We start from the raw sequence: 20,491 nt of genomic DNA, 5'->3' as shown, positions 1-20,491 counted from the left end.
CCCTTTAGGTACCCTTTCTCGTAGAGCCGGTAAACTTTTGTTTTGGTTATTTTAATGCTTACCTTTCTTTGCCAGGAGCAACACAGCAGCTTCAGGACTACTGCTTATTGTTTTGCACCCTCAAGAATGATGTAATTCTGCAAAAATGGTTTCTGCAGTAAGATAGTGAAAATATCAAATAATACAAAATTTTCACCAAATCCCATCCAGGCGAGCGTTTGAACGAGACTGTTTTTTTTTTCGCAGTATTCGTGACAATGAGAAACGTCACTAATCGTCAAGAGAGCAGAATGGAGCAGGTGTGCAGACTTACAACTTTGTGCGCCGTTTTTTCAAAAAGGTAATTTCTAAAAATTATTTTTTTGAAAGCACGATGTTGTAGAAGAGATTACTGAAGCACAAAAAGGCAAATATATATATGCTTTTATACCAGGAGTATTTGTTATACATCATGGAAATATTCATTATAATTCAACGAGAGGTTCCCAACGATTTCTTATCCTATCTGCAATTTGGCCCATAATCTCCATAACGTAGCACATAAAAAATACAACAAGGATAAAAACATGCATCCAAATACATTGCATCATGAAAGAAATTGTAATTGTAAGGATTATTTATTTACGTTATAAGATATTTGACGTTTACTTTTACGGTAAACTGAATTCAAGATGAACGGTGCACCGAAAACGATAAAGATTGAAGGAAGACTGTTGTCAAATTCAACTCAACTCTGGAAACGAGAGCGACAAGGCCAGCCATACTACCAATTTCTCACTCGAGGCAGAAAGAAGACTATAGGTGGAGAAAAAGGTTCTAAAGAAATTGTCTTGCCATCGTTGTCGAGAGTGTTAGTGCGGTTAGAAATGCTTGTTTCGGTGCGTTTTGAATGAAACTTTGATTCTCGTTTAGTTTAGGCCACGGAGATTGTTGCAACGTTGTTCTCAGTATTCACGAGAACTGACCAAACTTAAAATTGCGTACGGATCCACTGGCCACAAATCTGTACAACGTCGTCAGAAAGTGCGAGACGAAAGCAGCGGTCGGTACAAAGCGCGGCGACAAAGACGACAGCGACTACGACGGTGGACGGGATGGGAAGCAAGTAGCCGAGAGTTTGACAGCAAACATGACAGCAAATAGCAAGAAAGAAAGTGGTGAACCATCTCCTGCTGCTGCATAGTTTTGGGGCAAAAAACAGTTTTCATTACGTTGCAATTTGCGTGCATTGTGACGAAAGGAAGTGCACAAAAGAACGATCGGATGGTGCCCGGCGACGGAGGAGCTGATTACGCTAGAAACAAGCCACCGTTGGGCGAAAACAAGTGGCTGCAAAAATGTGCGATGTTTGCTCCGGTTTCCTAAATCTTCTCGTTTCGTGTAAGTATCGCACGCTCCATTCTTTGACAGCTTGCTCCGGTTGACGGTGTTGGTGTGCCGAAACCGTCCCAAACACCCGGGGCTTGCCGTGGATGGCAAAATGTTTTTCTGTCGCATTTTGCGGCCGCATGGAGGCGCGTTTGTCATGCTTCGCTCATGTTTTCCAATGTGTTTGCCTGTTTTTTAGACGAGTCCCGATTCAACGGTAGCCATGACGCCAATCAACCGGTGTTGCTACAAAAGCGCGAGGTGGAAACCGTCCTTAGCTACATCCAAACGTGGCCCAACAGGCAGTGTATGTGCTGCTATCGGGATGCAAAGAATTTCGAACGATTCAATCTGGTCGTGCAAGGCATCATCTGCTTTACCGTGCACCAGCTAAACAACATTCGCAAGCTATTGGCCCAGGACCAGCTGCAAGCTTCACCGTATGCGGGTCTTGGCGTCCAGGCTGGTTCAACGTCCTCGGAATCACCGGCATCGGAAAAAGACGCCTCGACTGCAAGCATAGCCGAAGATGGGACAGATGAGAGCAGTGATAAGGCTGTGTCAGGTGGCCAGGATCAATCTCTTAAGTCGCCTACCGATGTCAACGATCGTGCGGCTTCCATGGGTACAGGTACTATTATTGCAGAGGTTCGTACCGATAGCAAAGATGACTCGCCGACATCGAGAGGAGGCAGCAAGCAGCAAACCTCGATCACGACCAGTCAGTCTTCAGCGGAAGAAGTTTGGACGTTGCTGGATGTAGAAAAGCTGCTCATTCTGGTGTCGAAGGTATTTCTGCTCAACTTTCCACTGTACGTGGCCTACAAGCACAGTGTGCACACGCGGATGGAAGAAGTTTCGCCACAGGAAGTGCAAACGCTGAGCCTGTTTTGCGACCTGCACGAAACGGAAATTTCGGCCTTTCTGCTGCGCAATGTCTCGCTGTTTTGCAATTACGCTGGCTTTGAGGCGATGATGCAGTGCTTTGATCAACCCGGACTACCCGTTTCAACAGCGCACGCCATAACCGCCACGAGCTCAAACATCAAGCTGTGGATAAACTATCGCTCGACCGTACAGCTGTTTATTCCACTGCGCGTCAAGGTTCTACAGTACATGTGCCGGCTCTCCGATCAGGATCTGCGTTCACCGGCTACAAAATCGATGGCCGATTTCATGTGGACGGCTATCAAGGATCCGTTCGATTCACAGATAACGTTTGACACGGAGGGATTGGCGTTGGCATTCAAGTACTTCACGTCCTCGACACTAACGATGCGGTTGGCCGGAATGGCACAGATAAACGCACACATCAACATGTTTAATGATATTTGCACGTCAGAGACGGTATCCGAGGTTGAGGCAGTAGGGCTTAAGCTGGCGAACTGGCTGTCCGAGAACCAGATTATATCGCATCTGTTTGGGCCGAACCTACACGTCGAGGTCATCAAGCAGTCCCACATTGTGCTCAACTTTTTGGCAGTAGAAAACCAAATCACCGAGGAACACATGACGCTAATGTGGCAAGCGGCCCAACTCAAGCACTGCTCTAAGACTATCTATGATATACTTCCGTCGCTGGTCAAAAACCTCGCGCCGAAACCGGCTACCCACCTGTACACTTTGCTATGTCGGTTGGATCCGAAGGAGCACACCGAACAGAGCATTTACATTGCGTCCGCCCTAACAAAGCTGATTTGGATGCGTGACTGCTCGCGGCAAACACTGATGGATATGAGCAAGTCCGGGGCAGGAGCTACCATAAATGATATTGCGACGGGACGTGGGGACTATAACGAGCTGCCGTCCAGCTCCGAAAACAGCGTTAGCGTGGATGGTACCAACAGTGAGGACGAGCATCCCGAGGATGATAGCTCCGATCCCGACGTACCAACAGGAGCACCTGTCGTTGTTGCAGGCGGCCGTAAGCCTTCCGGTCCGCTGTTGGCGATGGGACCAGATCGCGAAGCGAATGAATCCGACAACGGGGCACCGCCTTGCAAACAGGCGCGTCATAAAATATGTTGTGATGAAACCACTGATGGTAAGTATTGCAATAGCATAGTTCGCATCACATTATTTTACGGTGTTGATTGTATTTTCGAATTGCAGATGGCATAAAAGTAGAGCCGGATATTTACAATGTTCACCAGCGGATGAAAGAAAAAATGTAAGCCATAGAGTAGGGTTGAGTTGCATGTATAGTGGATTTATGTAATCTTCTTTTACTTGTAATTTCTTTACAACGCAGAACAATTCCAATAATGACTCGTTCTATCGCTGGTTTCAACGAGGAAGCTACCAGTAGCGACGAGTGCATCGATGTAGATGAATCATTTCTGATGCGAAAGAAGCTTCGCAAAAAACGCCGAAAAATAAGCGGACTAACACGCAAAGAGCTTCACGAGCTGCAGGAAAGCGTTTCCGACGTAGAAGACAGTGATTTGCTGGCCGCAATGATGCCTGACAGTGATTGCAGTGACAACAATTTGCAGACGTCGGTGTTGCGACATATTCAACATCAACAGCAACACCATCACCATGGTGGACCTCTGGGGCCAGGTACAATCAACGATCGACAACAACTCGAGGTTGATCGTGCTGGAGCTAACCTACTAGGAGCCGCTCGAGCAGCAGGTCTCAACGATGATGTATCCAGTTTCATGGGCGCGATGGGCGATGGACATTTGATAAACTTTCTACACGCGGCGGAAGCGGCCGAAAACGATGGTAGCTGTTCGTCGCCGATGAGCAACAAATCGGAAAAGAATATGGCCGATTTTGATGACGAAGATTCGCCGTGTGAAGAGGAACTGGCACAGCTGGCAGCCCGTGCAGAATCGCTCCATCAGGGGTTTCCCATACCGCGGCCTCGCTCGATCGGAACGGTCGCTGGACCGTCACCGCTTAGAACGGGGGTTCCGGGAATGGGTCTTCTGAAACATTCCCCATCACACCAGCACCAGGCGGGATTGCATCGGATGGGACCAAACAATGGGACCATTAAAATGGCCAAGGGTGCGTCCACAAAAACAAAGGATATTCTGCAGGCAACAGCCGCAGCTGCGGTTTCTGCCGGTCCCGTCGGTACAATGACGATTGGGACCACTTATCGGTTTCCCAACGTGTGCCAGCCGGGGAACACTTTACTGTGGGATCTTCTTCAAGATGATAAAATTGTAAGTCCATTTTTAGCACGAAATAGTTCAACGTTTAGCGCAAATTTACTGTAAAAATTTCTTTCGTTCGCATTTATTCGTAGGGTCAATTGGGCCAATTGATTGCGCTGGAAGCAGAAAAAGTGCTTGGTACGTTGCTTTGCTTCCACACGGATAAGCACATTCGTACGCGCTTCATCGAAGGCTGTCTGCAGAACCTAGCCGATAATCAAAGTGTCGTTACGAGCTTAAAACTGCTACCAAAGCTGTTTGCTTCCTTTCAGCAGTTTCGCGACGTCACTACCCATCAGGTGGTTCTGTGGTCGGAACGCCAACACCGTATGATGTTTCACTTTTTCAACAATCTTAAACACTACACGTCATCCGTGCGCAGTGGTGCTGCTGAATTGATGGCTCAGAACGGAGCGACACCTCCATTGTATGCGCACGTGACGCAAATCCAGGTCCGGCTGCAGTTCCTTACATCCGTGTTTAGTGACGTTGGGTCACCGCGAAGCTTTCGCTTGACGTTGAACCAGGTGGACAGTCTGTGGGCGTGCCTGGCCAACGATCCGGAGTGCAGCGATTGTCTGTTTTCGTGGCTGCAGGCTCAGGTCAAGGGCGGAGATACGCACGCACTCGGGCTGAACGCAATCCAGCATTTGTATTTGAAGCGGCTGTCGGAACTGAAACCAGAAGGCATATCGATGGTGGCGTTGGGATTGTTCCAGCAGCTCTTTACCTTAGGCCGGGAGGAGCTGGGATTTGGTCAGTCGGTGCCAGGCGGTGAGCGAAATCGCGAGACGGACACGGTGGGCATGGAGCACCTGTGGAAGATCGCACTCCGAGCAACCAACACCGACGTTTCGTTGTCCGCCATTCAGTACATCAACACTTATTACATGGAAAAGCAACTAAAGTACGAACATCAGTTTGTTGCCCAATGCATGAACCACTTGTCGCAGGCCGTCGAGGAACTAAATCAACACTCCGATGATAATGGCCCGGCGACCGAATATGCCTTGCTGTGTGTTCAGCGTGCATTAATGCTGCTTAACACCCACCTGGACACGTTCCGGCGTCGTTACGCGTATCATTTACGTCGTTGGGCGCTCGAGGGCAACGACATTGGGGCGCACAGTGCTCTGCGTACGGAGGGTCCTGGACCGCCGATACGTATCGTGTTGCAGCCGGCGGGCGTACCGGACAAATCATTTCTCAATCTGAACGCGAGTGATCTAGTGGCCGATATGAAGGCTGAAATCGCGAAATGGTGGGAAAAGTTTCAAGGAGCCACCCAAGCTTCCAAACCGGCACAGTCCGGTGGTGTCAGTGGCAGCGGAGAAGGAATCAGCGGCGATGGGTCGGCCCCTGTTCTCGGGCTGTTGCTCAACGATGGACCACTGCGCATTATTACCCAGGGCCAGGAAATAACGGCCGAGTACGATGAGCGCAGCCTGGCCGATGTGGGCTTCAAGGATAATCAGATGGTTTACGTGTCGCTGGGAGGGCGCAGCGGTAGGAGACGCGAGTTGGACGAGAATCCATCGATGCAACCACCGCCACCCAAGGACTGCCTGCCGACTCTGCTACTGTTGAGGCCGCCGTACTTTGAGCAACTCTTTAGACTGATGCAAACCCTGGGGGATATGAAAATTAGCACCACGGGAGAGCGCTGCCAACCAAACACCAAAGCGCAACTGCTTTCACGCCGTGTTTGGGACATTCTCGCCATGCTTCCGACGTGCCCGTCGTTTTTCAGCACGTTGAAGAATCTTTCTTTCAAGTGTGCCACTAAACCATCCAGCCATCGCTACAACATTACCGAAAAGAAGGCAGAAGGCAAGGAGGAGCCAAATGTGGACCCCAGCAAGAGGGAAGATCGGACCGAGGAACAAAGGCAACCCGATGCTAAAGACGGCGAGTCGTTGCTGGGAGATCACTACACGATGGAGGAGATTTTGGATCCGTGCAACTTGCAAAAGTTTATGTACGCCTTGCATATTGTCGAGAGCCTGTGCAAGTCGAAATTTGTTGGAAACTGTTGCGGTAGCTCTTCTGCCGGAGTGGTGTTGCACGCGAAACCGACTCCGTTTGGCGAGAGTGGCAATAATCGTGTCACCATCGGTGGTGCTAGCACGAGCTCCAAGTCTCTTTCGGTGAAGAACCAACTGAAGCTTAAAATTTCTTCGTCCAAATCGCTTAAGATGCAACACCAAACGTGCATGAGACAACAGGGGTCAAGTTTGGCTCAGGAGTCTCAGACGGTCGCAAGTAGCAACCGGTCTCCGCCGAAAGGTAAACGTTTGGAATTTGTGCCGATGTCACCGGGGCCCGGTGTTGTAAAGCCCACGCCACTGTCCAGTCAAGAGGAGCGGGTGGATACGTATTCAAACGAAACAGCGCAAGGTGCGGAGAGTGAGAACAAGGAAAACAAACCAAACCCGGCGGTGCAAAACACACAAACGGAGAATCCGTGCATCAGTAAGCAGGATAAATGTCAACGATCTGGGGATGAAATTCTTGTGACAAACCCGCTTGAAAGCCAACAAGAGGCATCGATCGTGGCAAATACGCGTTCGGGAGGATTAGAGGAAGGTTCAGAGGAAATGGTTAAGCCCGATGTCCATCGAGAACTTGCACACGACGATACCAACGACCCCAGTGCCAGTAGCTCCTCGAGGGTGGTAGAATGGAGCGATGAGTTTATGAGATGTGGCGGGCTGGCGCATCTGTATCGCATTTTCCTATCCGGTGTGCTGCAGAAATCTGCCGACGGTTCGGACGAAGGCGAGCTAAACGAGTGGCGCCATGATTGTTTGGCCTCGTTGCTACGCATCATGTGCCTGCTGGGGATGGACGAGCTCAAGTCAGCAGAAGCCGAAGGAAATGCTATCATGATTCCCCCGCTCAACCGCGAAACGCTGGCATTGTTTGAGCCGCGCCCAACCCTCGAGCGGATTGCGTCGATCCTGAACGAAGAATCGCTTCCGGTTAACCCGAACCTGTTTAAAACGGGGCTGTTCGGTCGACCGCAAGTCATTCACTACGCCATGAATTTGCTCGTCTGCTACGCGCACTCATGCAAAGAGGTACGACGGATGCTGTGGACCATCGAGGCGAACGCGCACTGGCTGCAGCGTTTGATCCTGGACGATCCGGAACCAGCGGTACGGCGGGAAGCGTGTGCTGCCTTATACCGACTGTGTCTGGGCAATGCGCAGACATATTACGAGCTGATGGCTCCTTTGCTTTCCAAGTTAGTCGCGCTTTTACCCCTAGCGGAAAACATGAAACCACAGGCACTGGTCGGTGCGACTGGCGGTGGTATCTACGGGGCGCTGCTGTCGGCGGGTGACGAAGGCAAAGAGCCATACGGACCAGCATGCAGGGACTATTTTTGGCTGCTGTGCCGACTAGTGGACGCACTCTCACCCGAGCTGTTGCGTGATAATGCCGGGAGCACTGTGGCCGATTCTTCGCAGCCACGGGATGCAATAGGTCTGGATGCCATGTGCCAGCAGGTAGCCCGAAGCATCCTGGAACGAGACTACTTGGAAAGCCGGCACGGAAGCCCCGACGATGGACTGTTCGGATTGCTGAATCTGATGGCAAATTTGCTCAAGTTTGATCCCGCCTTCAAGTACAGCCTGGCTGGACAAGAGTTTATGGTGAGCGTGTTTTGCTGCCTATTTGAGTTGCCGTCGCCCGAGGATCGCGACAAGCCGAAATGCAAAAGCCACGCTGCACGAGCGGCCGCCTACGATCTGCTGGTGGAAATGTGCCGAAATGCACCAAACAACTATCTGCTGCTTCATGGCAAGCTCATGCAGCAGCATCGGGCAGGACCGCACTCACCGTACCCGTGGGACTACTGGCCACAGGACGAAGGCAGATCCGAGTGCGGATACGTCGGACTGACGAATCTGGGTGCCACGTGCTACATGGCGTCCTGCATCCAGCATCTTTTCATGACCCCACAAACTCGTGACGCCATTCTGGCCATCTCGAGCGATGCACCACACAAGCATAAGGCGACACTTTACGAGCTGCAGCGCATGTTTGCCTACCTGATGGAGTCGGAACGGAAGGCCTACTGCCCGCGGTCGTTCTGCCGAGTGTACCAGATGGACCATCAACCGCTCAACACCGGAGAGCAGAAGGATATGGCGGAATTTTTCATCGACCTCGTCTCGAAGCTCGAGGAAATGACGCCCGATCTGAAGAGTCTTGTGAAGCGCATCTTTTGCGGCGTCATCAGCAATAATGTTGTGTCCTTAGTGAGTTTTTGGCATCCCGCACGGCATCCGAGATGGTAACTCAACTCGATCTTCTCGCATGGTGGATCGAGTTGATGCCGCATCCTACCTTACACTGTTGTAGTGCTTCCGGACGCTTTGGACAGATGGTCCAAACTCTGATCCGCTGCTCCGATGCACCACCATCACAAGCTATCGGTTCTAATCGCTCGTTATATCGCTTTTGTCTCATTCACAGGATTGTGGGCATGTCAGCAGGACTTTGGAGGAGTTTTACACCGTTCGGTGTCAGGTGGCGGATATGCGCAACCTCCATGAGTCGCTCGACGAGGTCACGGTTAAGGACACACTGGAGGGGGATAACATGTACACGTGTTCACAGTGCGGCAAAAAGGTGCGAGCCGAGAAACGCGCCTGCTTTAAGAAGCTGCCACAGATCCTGTGCTTCAACACGATGCGCTACACGTTCAACATGGTGACGATGCTGAAGGAAAAGGTGAACACGCACTTTTCGTTTCCGATGCGTCTCGACATGTCCGGGTACGTCGAGAAAACGCTCATGCCCCACCACTACCAGGAGGAGAAGCGGAAATCCCAGATGCGTCGATCACATTCGCGCAACGTCAGCGAATCTTCCGCATCGGGAGAAGCGGTCGGTACTGGCACCGGTCCTGCTGCGACTCTCCTATCTGGTGGTGTAAACGATGAGTGTAGTAGCAGCAGCAGCAACAGCAGCAGTAGTGCTAGCAGCAATAACAGCAGTAGCAGCACAGGTATCATGAGTACGAGCAGTGATTGTAACGCGGCCGAAAGAGCCAACGGGGTAGCGGCGGGATCCACGGGCAAGCCGGTTTCTAGTGGTGACGACGTTGATATGATGGGAGGACCACCTGAGGTCGGGACGAGCGGGAAGAAAACTGAAACGACAAACGGTAACCTCAGCGATGGCAGCAACAGCGATCTGCAACGTCAGCAGCAGACGATGGATGAGAAAGAGTCTGAAGACTTTAACGAACATTACGAGTACGATCTGGTCGGTGTGACGGTGCATACTGGGAATGCCGATGGCGGGCACTACTACAGCTTCATTAAGGAGCGCAACGAGGATGGCGATCCGAACCACCAGGAGCGTTGGTTTCTGTTTAACGATGCCGAGGTGAAGCTGTTTGATCCATCGCAAATAGCGGCGGAATGTTTCGGTGGCGAGATGACGGTAAGTTGCCAACACCACGCAGGAGGTGAATGTGGCACCACGCCTCTGGACGAGCGAGACGATGCTAATTTACCTTCTTTTCTATGATTTTGTGCAGAGCAAAACGTACGATTCGGTTGCGGAAAAGTACTTGGATTTTAGTTTCGAAAAAACCAACTCTGCATACATGCTGTTCTACGAGTGGCGATCCAACAAGGGCAAGAACGTGCAGCGCGACCAAGTCGATCAGCAAACAAACTCAGCGACGGGAGCAATGATTGCGTCGGAAAAACGGACCACTGCTGTTGGTTCCGATAGTGATAAAAAAGCTGCATCTATCCTTCCATCCACCAGCAGCCCAACGGAGGGCTCCGCAAGTGTTAAACACGCTTCAGAAAAGCCTTCCAAAAGCACCACCACCAGCGTACCGGCGGATGTGCGAACAAATACTAGCAAGCAACAGGGTTGTGCAGTATCACCGTCATTGGAACCGGTGCAAGCAGCACCACCGACGGTTGTAAGTCTCTCCAGTGGGCAGGGTCTAGTCTCTGCTCAAAGCGCTTCAAATGCCTCCGACGATGCGTTGGAATCTGTGGAATGCACGCCGTCGCCATCACAACTGCCATCGCCATCGAGCAGCGATTCGGTAAACATTGCTGCTACTCGAAATGATGTGAGTGTCGTTATGCCGCCGAGCCTGGGATCGCCAGCAGAAAGCCATCGCCCAACCGGCACCGAAACAGCGGGTCGAGAGCACGCAACTAACGAACGTGATCAAGAGACTGAACAAATCATCCAACAACCTAGTGAAGTAGCTAAGCAAAATAATAACCCAAGTATATGTGATATAGATAATAAGCATGCTAGCAGTGCTAGAACACCATCGAAAACAACATCATCACAGCAGCAGGAAGTCGGATCGTCGTCAACGAGTGTGATTAGCCCTGCCCCGACGTTAGCATCCCTTGCTAGCACTGCTTCGCTGTCGCCTGCGTCTACCACATCGACCGTGTCGGCTCCTTTGACGATATCCGGGGCCACGGTGGTCCTTGCACCCTCGGCTTCGCCCCTGCATCCAATGATGGTACCGCTGGCGGGTTCAACTCTCGGTCCGGGATCGTCATCGGTTGCGCATATGGGTGTTTTGTCCGGTGCCGGAACGGCGTCCACCTCGGTTCTGAGCTACCAGAGCTCGGCCGGTTGCTCATCGACTTCCGCCGTAGCTGCCGGTGCTTCCGCCATGCTGCACGACGTCGTCACGGAACCCTCGCCGTCATCCTATTCGTCGATATCGTCTCTTTCGGCTCTGACGGCCACTGTAGGCGGTAACGTCGGACTACCGATGGCGGCCGTTGTAGGACCGGTCAGTGGCGGTCCACCGGGACCATCGCTGCACGCCGCGTCTCACGTTGTGCTGCCGTCGGCATCACCCGGATGCTCGAGCAGTGCTGCGGGTGCTGGTAGTGGAAGCAACACTTCCGGTGGTACAGGCCTCGTTTTGGTCAATCGAATCAGCCATTCGAACAAACGGTTGCGCCGCCGGCCACTATCGAAAGAGCTGGAGGAGTGGATATGGCAAGATAACAGGCACTTTCTACAAGACCGAAACATTTTTGAGCACACGTACTTCAAGTGAGTGAGCGCAAAGCTAGCTGGAGGGGTCGCATTTTAAACTAACACGTGTGGTTGCTTTTATTTTCAGCTTCATGTGGCAAATATGCGGCCATATACCGCAAAGCCTACTGTCACTGCCAGACATTACATGCATTGCGGCACAATTGTCCGTTTCCTTTTTTATCGAAACATTCATCCATGCGAAGGAAAAGGTACGAGCATTAATTCCCCACTGAAAACTGTAACAAACATTTAAACTGAACTGAATATTATCTCTCTTTTGCAGCCAACGATGGTGCTGTGGGTGGAGCTGCTCACAAAGCAGTTTAATGCGAGCCAGGAAGCATGCGAGTGGTTCCTGAGCCACATGTCCGCGGAACCGTGGTGGCCCGTCCAAGTGCTCATACAATGTCCCAACCAAATGGTTCGCCAAATGTTCCAACGACTTGTGATACACGTGATTCAGCGCCTGAGGTGAGTATGGTTGTTCAAAAACGTGCACGAGTCAATCAATTAGGGGGACGATTGTTGATTTGTACGTTTGTTGGCTTTTGGCACCGCTCCATCTTGCAGACAAAGCCATTGCAGCCTGTATCTGAAAGGGGAAACCGACATTGACGGGAATGAAATAATCGGCAACGTGTCGTGCGTAACGCGTTTCATCAAATCGCTCATCATGCTGATGGAGCACGGCGCGAAGGCACACTCGAGGCACCTGTCGGAGTTTTTCGGGCTGCTGTACGAATTTTCCCGCATGGGCGAAGAAGAGGCGCTCTTCCTGCTGCGCATCAACGTGATTCGTAGTGTCGCCGATTTCTACCTCGGCCACAAGGGACAGGAATGTGTATGTACTGATTGCACGATGGAAATGAATGAGCTTCGCTGATCACACACCTTTGCTTTTTCAGATTGATGCGAATTCGGACAATGAGGAAAACTCGTCGGATGAAGCGTTAACCGTCGATAAATCGCGACCGGCCTCACTGGACAAGATGATTGCGTTGGTCGCGTCCCTGGTGGAACGGTCCCGTGGGCCGGATCTTAGGCTACATTTGTCCGCCCGGGACTACAACGCTATTGCCGGTGGTAAAGGCTTCCCGTTTCTCTACCAACAGATAAAGGATAACATAAACCCACAGCAAACGCGCCACCTGATCCACGCGCTGTGCCGGTGCGACGAGCGACTCGCCAGCCAAATCATAGCGATGTTGTTTTCCGCCGTTACCAAGCACACGGAACTGTGCGGACCGTTTTTTAAGCTGATAACGCTGCTCACCGAGTCCTCGGGTGGCCCGTCCGGGCTTCCGTGTTTCTCACAGCTCGTGTTGCAGCGCGTGTGGGACGCAGCCGAGTACTGTCCCCAGTCCGCCCTCGATTGGCTGGCCGTGCAGGCACCGCGCAACAAGATTGTCCACAGCTGGATCCTGCAGTCCGCCGACAGCTGGGTGGAGCGGTTTCTGCTGGCACACGGAAACGCGCGGGTGCGAAATGCGGCCGCCTACCTGCTAGTGTCTCTAGTGCCTTCGCAAAGCTTCCGCAACAACTACCGAGCCACGTCGCACCACAAGCTCTCGATACACGTGTTTCAGCATCGTGAAATTTCCTGCGAAGCGCAACTCATCCTGCACACCATACTCAACCTGCTGTTGTTACTGCTTCGCTCGGCACGAAACTACACCGACATTAACGTCCACGGGACGAGTAAGCTGACCGCTTACTTCAACCTACTCACGTACTGTTTGGTGTCGAAGACGGAGAAACTGATGGTAGGTGATCCGTTTGACTCGTTGGTCAGCCAAACAAACGATTCCTAAACGGAAACTAACGCTAGCTGTGTTTAATCTTTAGGTTGGCCCCCACCTGAGAGCGCTCTGGGACCTGTTTCATCCACGGTTATCCGAACCTGCCGTACCGGCACACCACAACAAGCAGGCCTTGCTGGCGTTTTGGTATCAGAACACACTGGACTGTCCGGAAAACGCAAGCCTCGTGGCGAACTGCGCGGACATAACGAGAAACATTGCGTTTAACTATATTTTGTAAGTCTTACGCGCAGCTTAGCATTTTGATGATTGGTTTTGTTTTACCAGCAGAATGCTGCAATCCATAGCTATGCGATTTAATCCGCAATTGTAGGGTTTCGATCGATTTCCTTACGGGTTGGACCAGTCTGCTGTGTCATAGAGCGCTGCATTGTAGTAGATCAATGCTCTTATTCTTTCACTTTCTCTATCTCGTAGAGCGGACCATGACGATACGGAAATAGTGACGTACAACCGCGCAATGCTCCCAGTGTACTATGGTTTGCTGCGAATGTGTTGCCAGCAAAGCCGGCTCCTAACACGCCAGCTAGCAGCCCACCAGAACCTACAGTGGGCGTTCAAAAACATAACGCCCCATCCGACGCAATATCCGCTGGCCGTCGATGAGCTGTTCCGCTTGATGACGCTCTTTGCCCAGCGTCATCCGGACGCAAGCGAGGCCGAACAGCGCGAGGTGACCATCTTCCGACGCACCACACTGACCGCCTATCTGAACGGGTTGGATGCGCGTGTTTCCTGGAGCACATTAATAGCGGCCCTACGCATTCTGGTCGAAAACGACGACGATCGGTTGTACGTGGTGCTGAACGGGGGTATAACGCTGTGTTTCGACGCGTTGCACACGCTCCACTCGATGTACCACGAAGCGACGGCTTGCCACGTGTTCGGAGATCTGCAGGAACTGTTGACCGAGGTGATCCTGCTGATCAGTACGTTGCGTGCCAGCAGCCGTGAACAAAAGAAACGTCCACAGCCGGCCTTGATGAAGGGCCTACCGGATGCTGTTCGTCGGCTGGCAACGCTGCTCAACACGTTCAATCCACCCGAGATGCGCAACCTGGCGCTGGAAGTGCTGAAGGAACTGGTCAAGTGTGCCCCACCGGATATCATTACGACCGTGCTGGTTCCGCTGTTGACAAGCTGCCACGCACCGCACGTGCACCATCTCGTCCATCAGGCAAACAGTGCCGCTGGAACGGCAGCCTCGTCGGGTATGGCGACGACTCCTGCAGTGGCTGCGGCAACTGCTGCTTCCACCATCGGTCCGCTGGGTTCGTACTTTCCGCGGCGTGGCATCAAGGCGGCATGGCCTCCGGTTTCGAAGAACACTCCCCGCCCACCGAAGGCTATGATCCAGATGAACATTCCACAGTCACAGATATGTGAAAAGGTTGGTAGTGCCACTCCGTCGTAGGGTAAGCGTTGCGCTATTACACGTGTTTTACACCTTTTCGCAGGGCATGGACAAGGATTTCGATCTTGCGCTCGAGCTGTTTTACCGGCCGTACCACGAATTCCTCGACATCATGTTCCGGGTGGCGGTCACATCGAATCACTTTAGCGAACCGTTGGTGCATCTGTCGTTGCTGACCGGCATCGAGGCGGTGGTGCTACACTTTAACATTTTCGCCAAGTTCTGGGTCGGAATTTACAACAACAAAACAACGAACCGGTAAGTGCTTTCTGAGTGCGGACCAATCGTACCTCATGCTTTCTTGTTGAGTCGACAAAAGAACCTCACATTTCATGTGCCCTCGGGCTTCGTCTTCACAGGTATACGGAGATGCTTATCAAGAATCCACTGCTCATCGATTACATTGACATTGTGCTGAGAGACGAAAGACTTTCGCTGAACGATCCCATCATAGCGAACTTTATCGAAATCTACTATCCTAAGGTTAGGCCTTGACTTGTGCCCGAACGGGTAATGTGTGTGCGGGTAATGTTAAAGAATTGCTTTACCTTATTGTAGATAAAATCTCGCCTGATTGTGCCACGGCTGCTGGAATCCATCTGCCAGCTACTGCCGGACAAAGGAAACCTAGAGGACATCTGTGGCGATCTGCAGGCGATCCGCATTATCGGTCAGCGCACGGGCATCCCGGCCAGCGTAAAAGGCGCGCTGCAAAACTCGCTCCATGCCGTGCTCACGAAGTTTAAGGATGAAATTTACAGTGATGGTAGGTTTAAGCCCGATAGAGCTTTCTCTTCGCTACGATCCACACGATCCATAATTCCGTTTTGTCGTGTGTATCTTTTCAGAAGAAATACCAACGAAAAAGCGAAAAGTGACGATACCACACATAACGATCCATCCCGTGCTCCGTTCGCCAATGGTCGGAACGGGCGGAACCGGACCCGCAGGCATTGGGCGGGCTTCGGAGAGCTTCCAAGCAACGGCTGCGATCGCGACCGGTGGTTTGCCGGAAGGAACGTCCCTGAAACCGACGCGGCTGAAGGAAACGATACCGGCGTCGATCGAAATAACCGTACAAAGCAAAACGACCGTCCCGACGACGACGACAGTGGTCGTAGGCGGTGTCATTAAGCCACCAAGCAATGCCGAGAACGTCCCCAGTACTAGCGATGATCGAACGCACTCGACATCATCGGGGTCGTTGGTGGCATTAGATGGTGGAGAAACACCCGACGTCAAGCAACAGCACGGGCATTTGAGTAGCGGCAACGAACGGGAGCATCGGGCGAAGTGTGGCGAAAGTAGCGAGAGTGTCGTCGATCATGCACCGGGTGAGAGAGGGAAACATGGCCCGGAAATGACGGGTGAAACCGTGGGACCGGTGGGAATGGAGGGTTGTCTCGCAGGCACAGAACAGAACCAGCTGCAGCATCAGAAGCAACAGGAGCAGTACTTGCGGAATTTGGTAAAAGACATCGAGAGCCATATCGAGCTGATATTCGAGTGTCTGGACGACGAGGATGGCGACAGTGTTGACGGAAGCGTGGAAAAGTCACACCCGCAGCATGCTGAGCAGGACCAAACGATGAAAACGGAGGCAACGTGGATCGCACCGAGAGAAAGGACGAGTGCAAATGCTATGAAACAGGCGTCAGCTGGCGGGGAACCGGTGGCCACCGTTGGTAGCAACGATCCGGCAGCGTTGGATGGTGCTACGATCCGGCACACCGGTGGTCGGACACTTAGCGACTGCGAGGAAGGACAAGGGAAGCAGCAGTGTCCTAGCCCAAGCAAGATACAAAAGAGCAAGGTTGCACATGACGATCCGGTGAAGGAAACTCCCGCCGACGACAGTGCCGGTAGCAGTGATCTTCAGGCGGAAAGTTCACAGAAGGCGCAGGATCTCGCCAAGGAACGTCTTGCGGGTAGCCAGGATGAGCCACAGTTGGGCGATCCTGACACGGTTGACGGTTAGGAGATAAAACGCAGAGAGCAAGAGAGAGTCAGATAAATGGAGAAAGAGCTAGGAGAAGGGTGGGAATGAAGGAAGGATATTAAGCCAGTGGGTTTTTGTTTAGTTCTTGAAACAAGCAAGCAAAAACAACAACAAAAAAAGGAGCTATAAAAACAAGAAAAAAGGTGCTGAGGCCTAAAAGTGTCACTTTTGACAGCACCACGAGTAACGGCGATTTCGTTGAAAAAGCCACACGTTATTTAGAGTGCTCATTTGTGTGAGCCGTTCCAGAGCGGGCGCGGGATTGGCGCGTGATGGCCAGCTATCGAACGAAATAAGTCTGTTTAAGAACGTCGTTTAACTTCATTTTGTATCGTTTAAGTTTTCCTCCGTCTCACTCGAGTGCTATCTATCTGTTGGCAAAGTGGTGATACTGGATGGCATTCACCGCCATTCGCGTCGTTATCTCTTTATGGCGATTTAGTATTGAATAATGTTGGATTAATTGCGCTACGATTGAACTATGAATAATGTTGAGCATTAGCGCAACGGTGCGGCAAATCACATGAACAAATGCATCACTAGAACCGATCACTGGGGCGGATCTTCGGTTCAGTCAGGCTATGAAAGACCTTTTCGTCGCGTGGATAGAAGTTGCTCAAAAGGGTTTGAGCGATGCTCAAAATATGAGCAAATGCCTCGTGGGAAAAAACACAGTAGGCGGTTTTTCCTTCTCGTACGTGCAAGAGCACATCATTCTACCAATCGCAGGAAGCCACACAATGTGATTTAAGGACTTAACCACAGTGCGCCATCGGATTGAAGCTCCGGGGTGGTCCAAACGACGGTTTGGAAACGTTGTAACGTGATTTAGACGCACGTGCGCAGAAGCGAGCGCTTCACAGGATGAGAGAATTGCGCCAGATCCGATCCGATCGAGGGAAGATGTGTACGACGCGAAAAATCATAATCCTCGCCCCCTCCCAACATCGTAATGTAAAACAGAACGTCCTTTATATTCTCTCTCTCTCTCTCTCCTGGTGTGATACGCGTGCGTCGGCACGAGCACGTGATCAACAATTGTTTTGTGAAATTTGATGTAAGCTTCTTTTAGCCCTACCCCCATTATATTTACTGTTATTGGATTTACGTCTCGAGCGTTATTTTTTTTTTTTTGGGAATTGTGTAGCTAGGCAACGGCGTATGCGTACTATAATCAACGATCGGAAAAGAGAGAGAGAGAGAGTCAAAAACCATTTATCTGGAAAACATTGTACGAATTATTTATCAATTTTCACTGTAACTTTGGTTTTTGCGTTCTCTCTCTTCTACCAACGTGCGTGTATTGCGCCTGCTCTCTTGCGGTCAATGCACACGGAAATGGTTTGGGCTGGAGAAAAAAAATCGTACAGAAGAGTAATTAGATTTTTTTAAACGGTGGTAAACTGCGTCGAAAGGTACAGCGCCTGGATGAGGAGAGATATCGTATTTATTATTAAACTAGCTAGTCTAAAAATTTCCTTTTGTCTTTATTATGCGCGTATCAAGCCCCCTTTTTTTATTTTCAAAAATAAAGTTTATTATCGCAAATCGATGGTAAAACATGACGGTGCATCTGGCAGTGTTAACGTGTATCTATGCTTTGATCATGTCCGAAAGCCGATAATGCATGTTGTGTGTTCCTTTTTTTGCGATGTCCGCCACGGCCTCATTATGGATGTATTGAGAGAGGATTCCTCAGCGTTTGGAGTGGTGTTTTTATTGTATATTTCCGAAACAGAATGGAATACTATCATCTGATCAGATTACGGTATCAAATTAGCTTAACAGTAGGTTTTTGCTACATTGCTAATTCTAAATATTTTATGCAAAGTTGTTTCAATAAAACAATGGCAAGCATGTTACAGATTGAATTTGGCAGCGTGCAAAACGAAAATAAAAATAACGGAAAACAAAAATCACGAGTTTCACGAGCGATCAAAATAGTGAAATTTTTAAGCAAAAGTAACAGGAGAGCATACGAACTAAGAGGCGATAATTTGCTGTGTCGAACTGCCGCGATTTAAATTCTGTACTAAAAGATCCGACGTTAAAAATTTTATCAATAGATGGCGCTGTACATTCAATACTGTGAAATGTTTCAAAAGATGAAACGTTTCCCGGTTTCAAACAGCGCCATCTATGAGTGAATATAAAAAGTAGTTTAAAAATTTCTCCTTAACGCATTGTTACTCCTGTTACATTGTATCTCCTGTTACTTTTGCGACAAATTTTCCATTTCTGTTTCTGTGTTTTGCCGTGCACGGGTTGGATTTGTTTTCCATTGTTTTTCCTTTCTGTTTTGTGCGATGTTGCATTCGTTTTTAATGAGCATGTTCTTTCCGAATTGCTTTTTATTTTAATGTTCAGCGAAATATTACACAGTTCTTACACGTGTATCATATTTTTTTTTTAATTTCGATACACCGATCCTACCGATGGAAAAGATAATAAAATGGGTAAAAACTCAATATATACCCCCTTTTTTTCGACAGCATCCTGAAAATTGGACCCATGAATTGGTAACATGTATAAACAAATGGGTTAGCTCAAAGGTGTTTTGTTTACTTTTATTCAACTAGTAAATAAAATCATATGACTTGCAAAAACGAAGAAATCAGTAGTTAAATTGATTAGTGTAATAAAGTGTCTATGTTTTTATTTTAATCAGACGCAATTTCGAGGATTCCTAAAAATATTTAAACGTGTTTTGAATGGATAAATCTCGACATTTCAAGATTACCGGAACCCACGGTTGGTCTCTGAACGGTGTAAAAAAATCCATTAGCTTGTGTTATGAGATGTCGTGGCTTGTATTGGCAAAAACTATTTCCGTTTCAGACGGAAATGAGTGCGTTGCTGCTGGAGAAGCTATACGTTACGGGCGTAATTCCGACAAAGTGGGATCTGGAGCGCATCGTCGTTCTGGCGCCGGAATCTTTTGCTCGTGCTGGAGGATTTCGTAAGCTGGGTCGACAGTTCGACAATCCGTAAGCACCTGCAGGAGTATGACGATATGCGAGACGATTTTGAAATGTGAATAAATTGAGCATAGTATATGCGAGTTGTTTTTAACTAATCAAGTGCTGTCCTCTGGAGAAAATGCTGAAGCCTTCTCTGTTTTGAAAATATCCATTATATTTGTCCATTTCTAGTCAGCCTTCGAAATCAATATCTAAAACAATCTTTCTATAAAAAAATAACTGTAAAATTTTTGATATTTTTCAGTATATTTGAGTCAGTTAATATGATGTAGTTCTACTTCAAGCCACTGCAAGTAATAATTCTTCAACAATTCCATAAAATAAACGTGTAGTTGTTGGTAATCATATTCAATAAAAATGAATAATATCCTTTTGAATACTTTTTGCATTGCCATCTACATCTTTTCGGGGTCCATACACTACTAGTTATGGTGTTAGATTCTCGTTGACCCTTACTGGACATTAATTTGTTTGTTGTTGTTGTAATTTGTCATTAATAGCTGTTGTCTCTCTTCAATTATAATTGATTTTAAAATTGATCGTCTGACCGTTAAACTGCGTTATTCATAATACAAAATACAATACATAATATAAAATTCATTCCACAGTTAACAATTCTGAATTTTCGAATTCCAAAACTCCAATTTTACAAATTCCATGGCTGGTGGGCATATCCTCCCATC

At 49.6% G+C, this 20,491-nt stretch overlaps 1 protein-coding gene across 1 annotated transcript; it reads left to right on the top strand.

Annotated features, from left to right (window-relative positions):
• Positions 1 to 1,337: 1,337 nt before the first annotated feature.
• On the top strand, positions 1,338 to 19,818 carry LOC128722279 (ubiquitin carboxyl-terminal hydrolase puf). The gene is made up of 18 exons (XM_053816094.1): positions 1,338 to 1,380; positions 1,568 to 3,412; positions 3,481 to 3,538; positions 3,620 to 4,547; positions 4,631 to 8,806; positions 9,024 to 9,998; positions 10,096 to 11,609; positions 11,680 to 11,803; positions 11,878 to 12,065; positions 12,165 to 12,435; positions 12,500 to 13,357; positions 13,440 to 13,630; positions 13,832 to 14,804; positions 14,872 to 15,086; positions 15,188 to 15,311; positions 15,387 to 15,594; positions 15,677 to 16,794; positions 19,666 to 19,818. The coding sequence occupies exons 1-18, from the start codon at positions 1,338 to 1,340 to the stop codon at positions 19,816 to 19,818; spliced, it is 13,962 nt and encodes a 4,653-aa protein (XP_053672069.1).
• Positions 19,819 to 20,491: the final 673 nt, after the last annotated feature.

This window comes from Anopheles nili, chromosome 2 (assembly GCF_943737925.1).
Source record: "Anopheles nili chromosome 2, idAnoNiliSN_F5_01, whole genome shotgun sequence".
Classification (NCBI taxonomy): domain Eukaryota; kingdom Metazoa; phylum Arthropoda; class Insecta; order Diptera; family Culicidae; genus Anopheles; species Anopheles nili.
The sequence above is the reverse complement of the archived record's forward strand: the minus strand, read 5'-3'. Positions and strand labels throughout refer to the sequence as shown.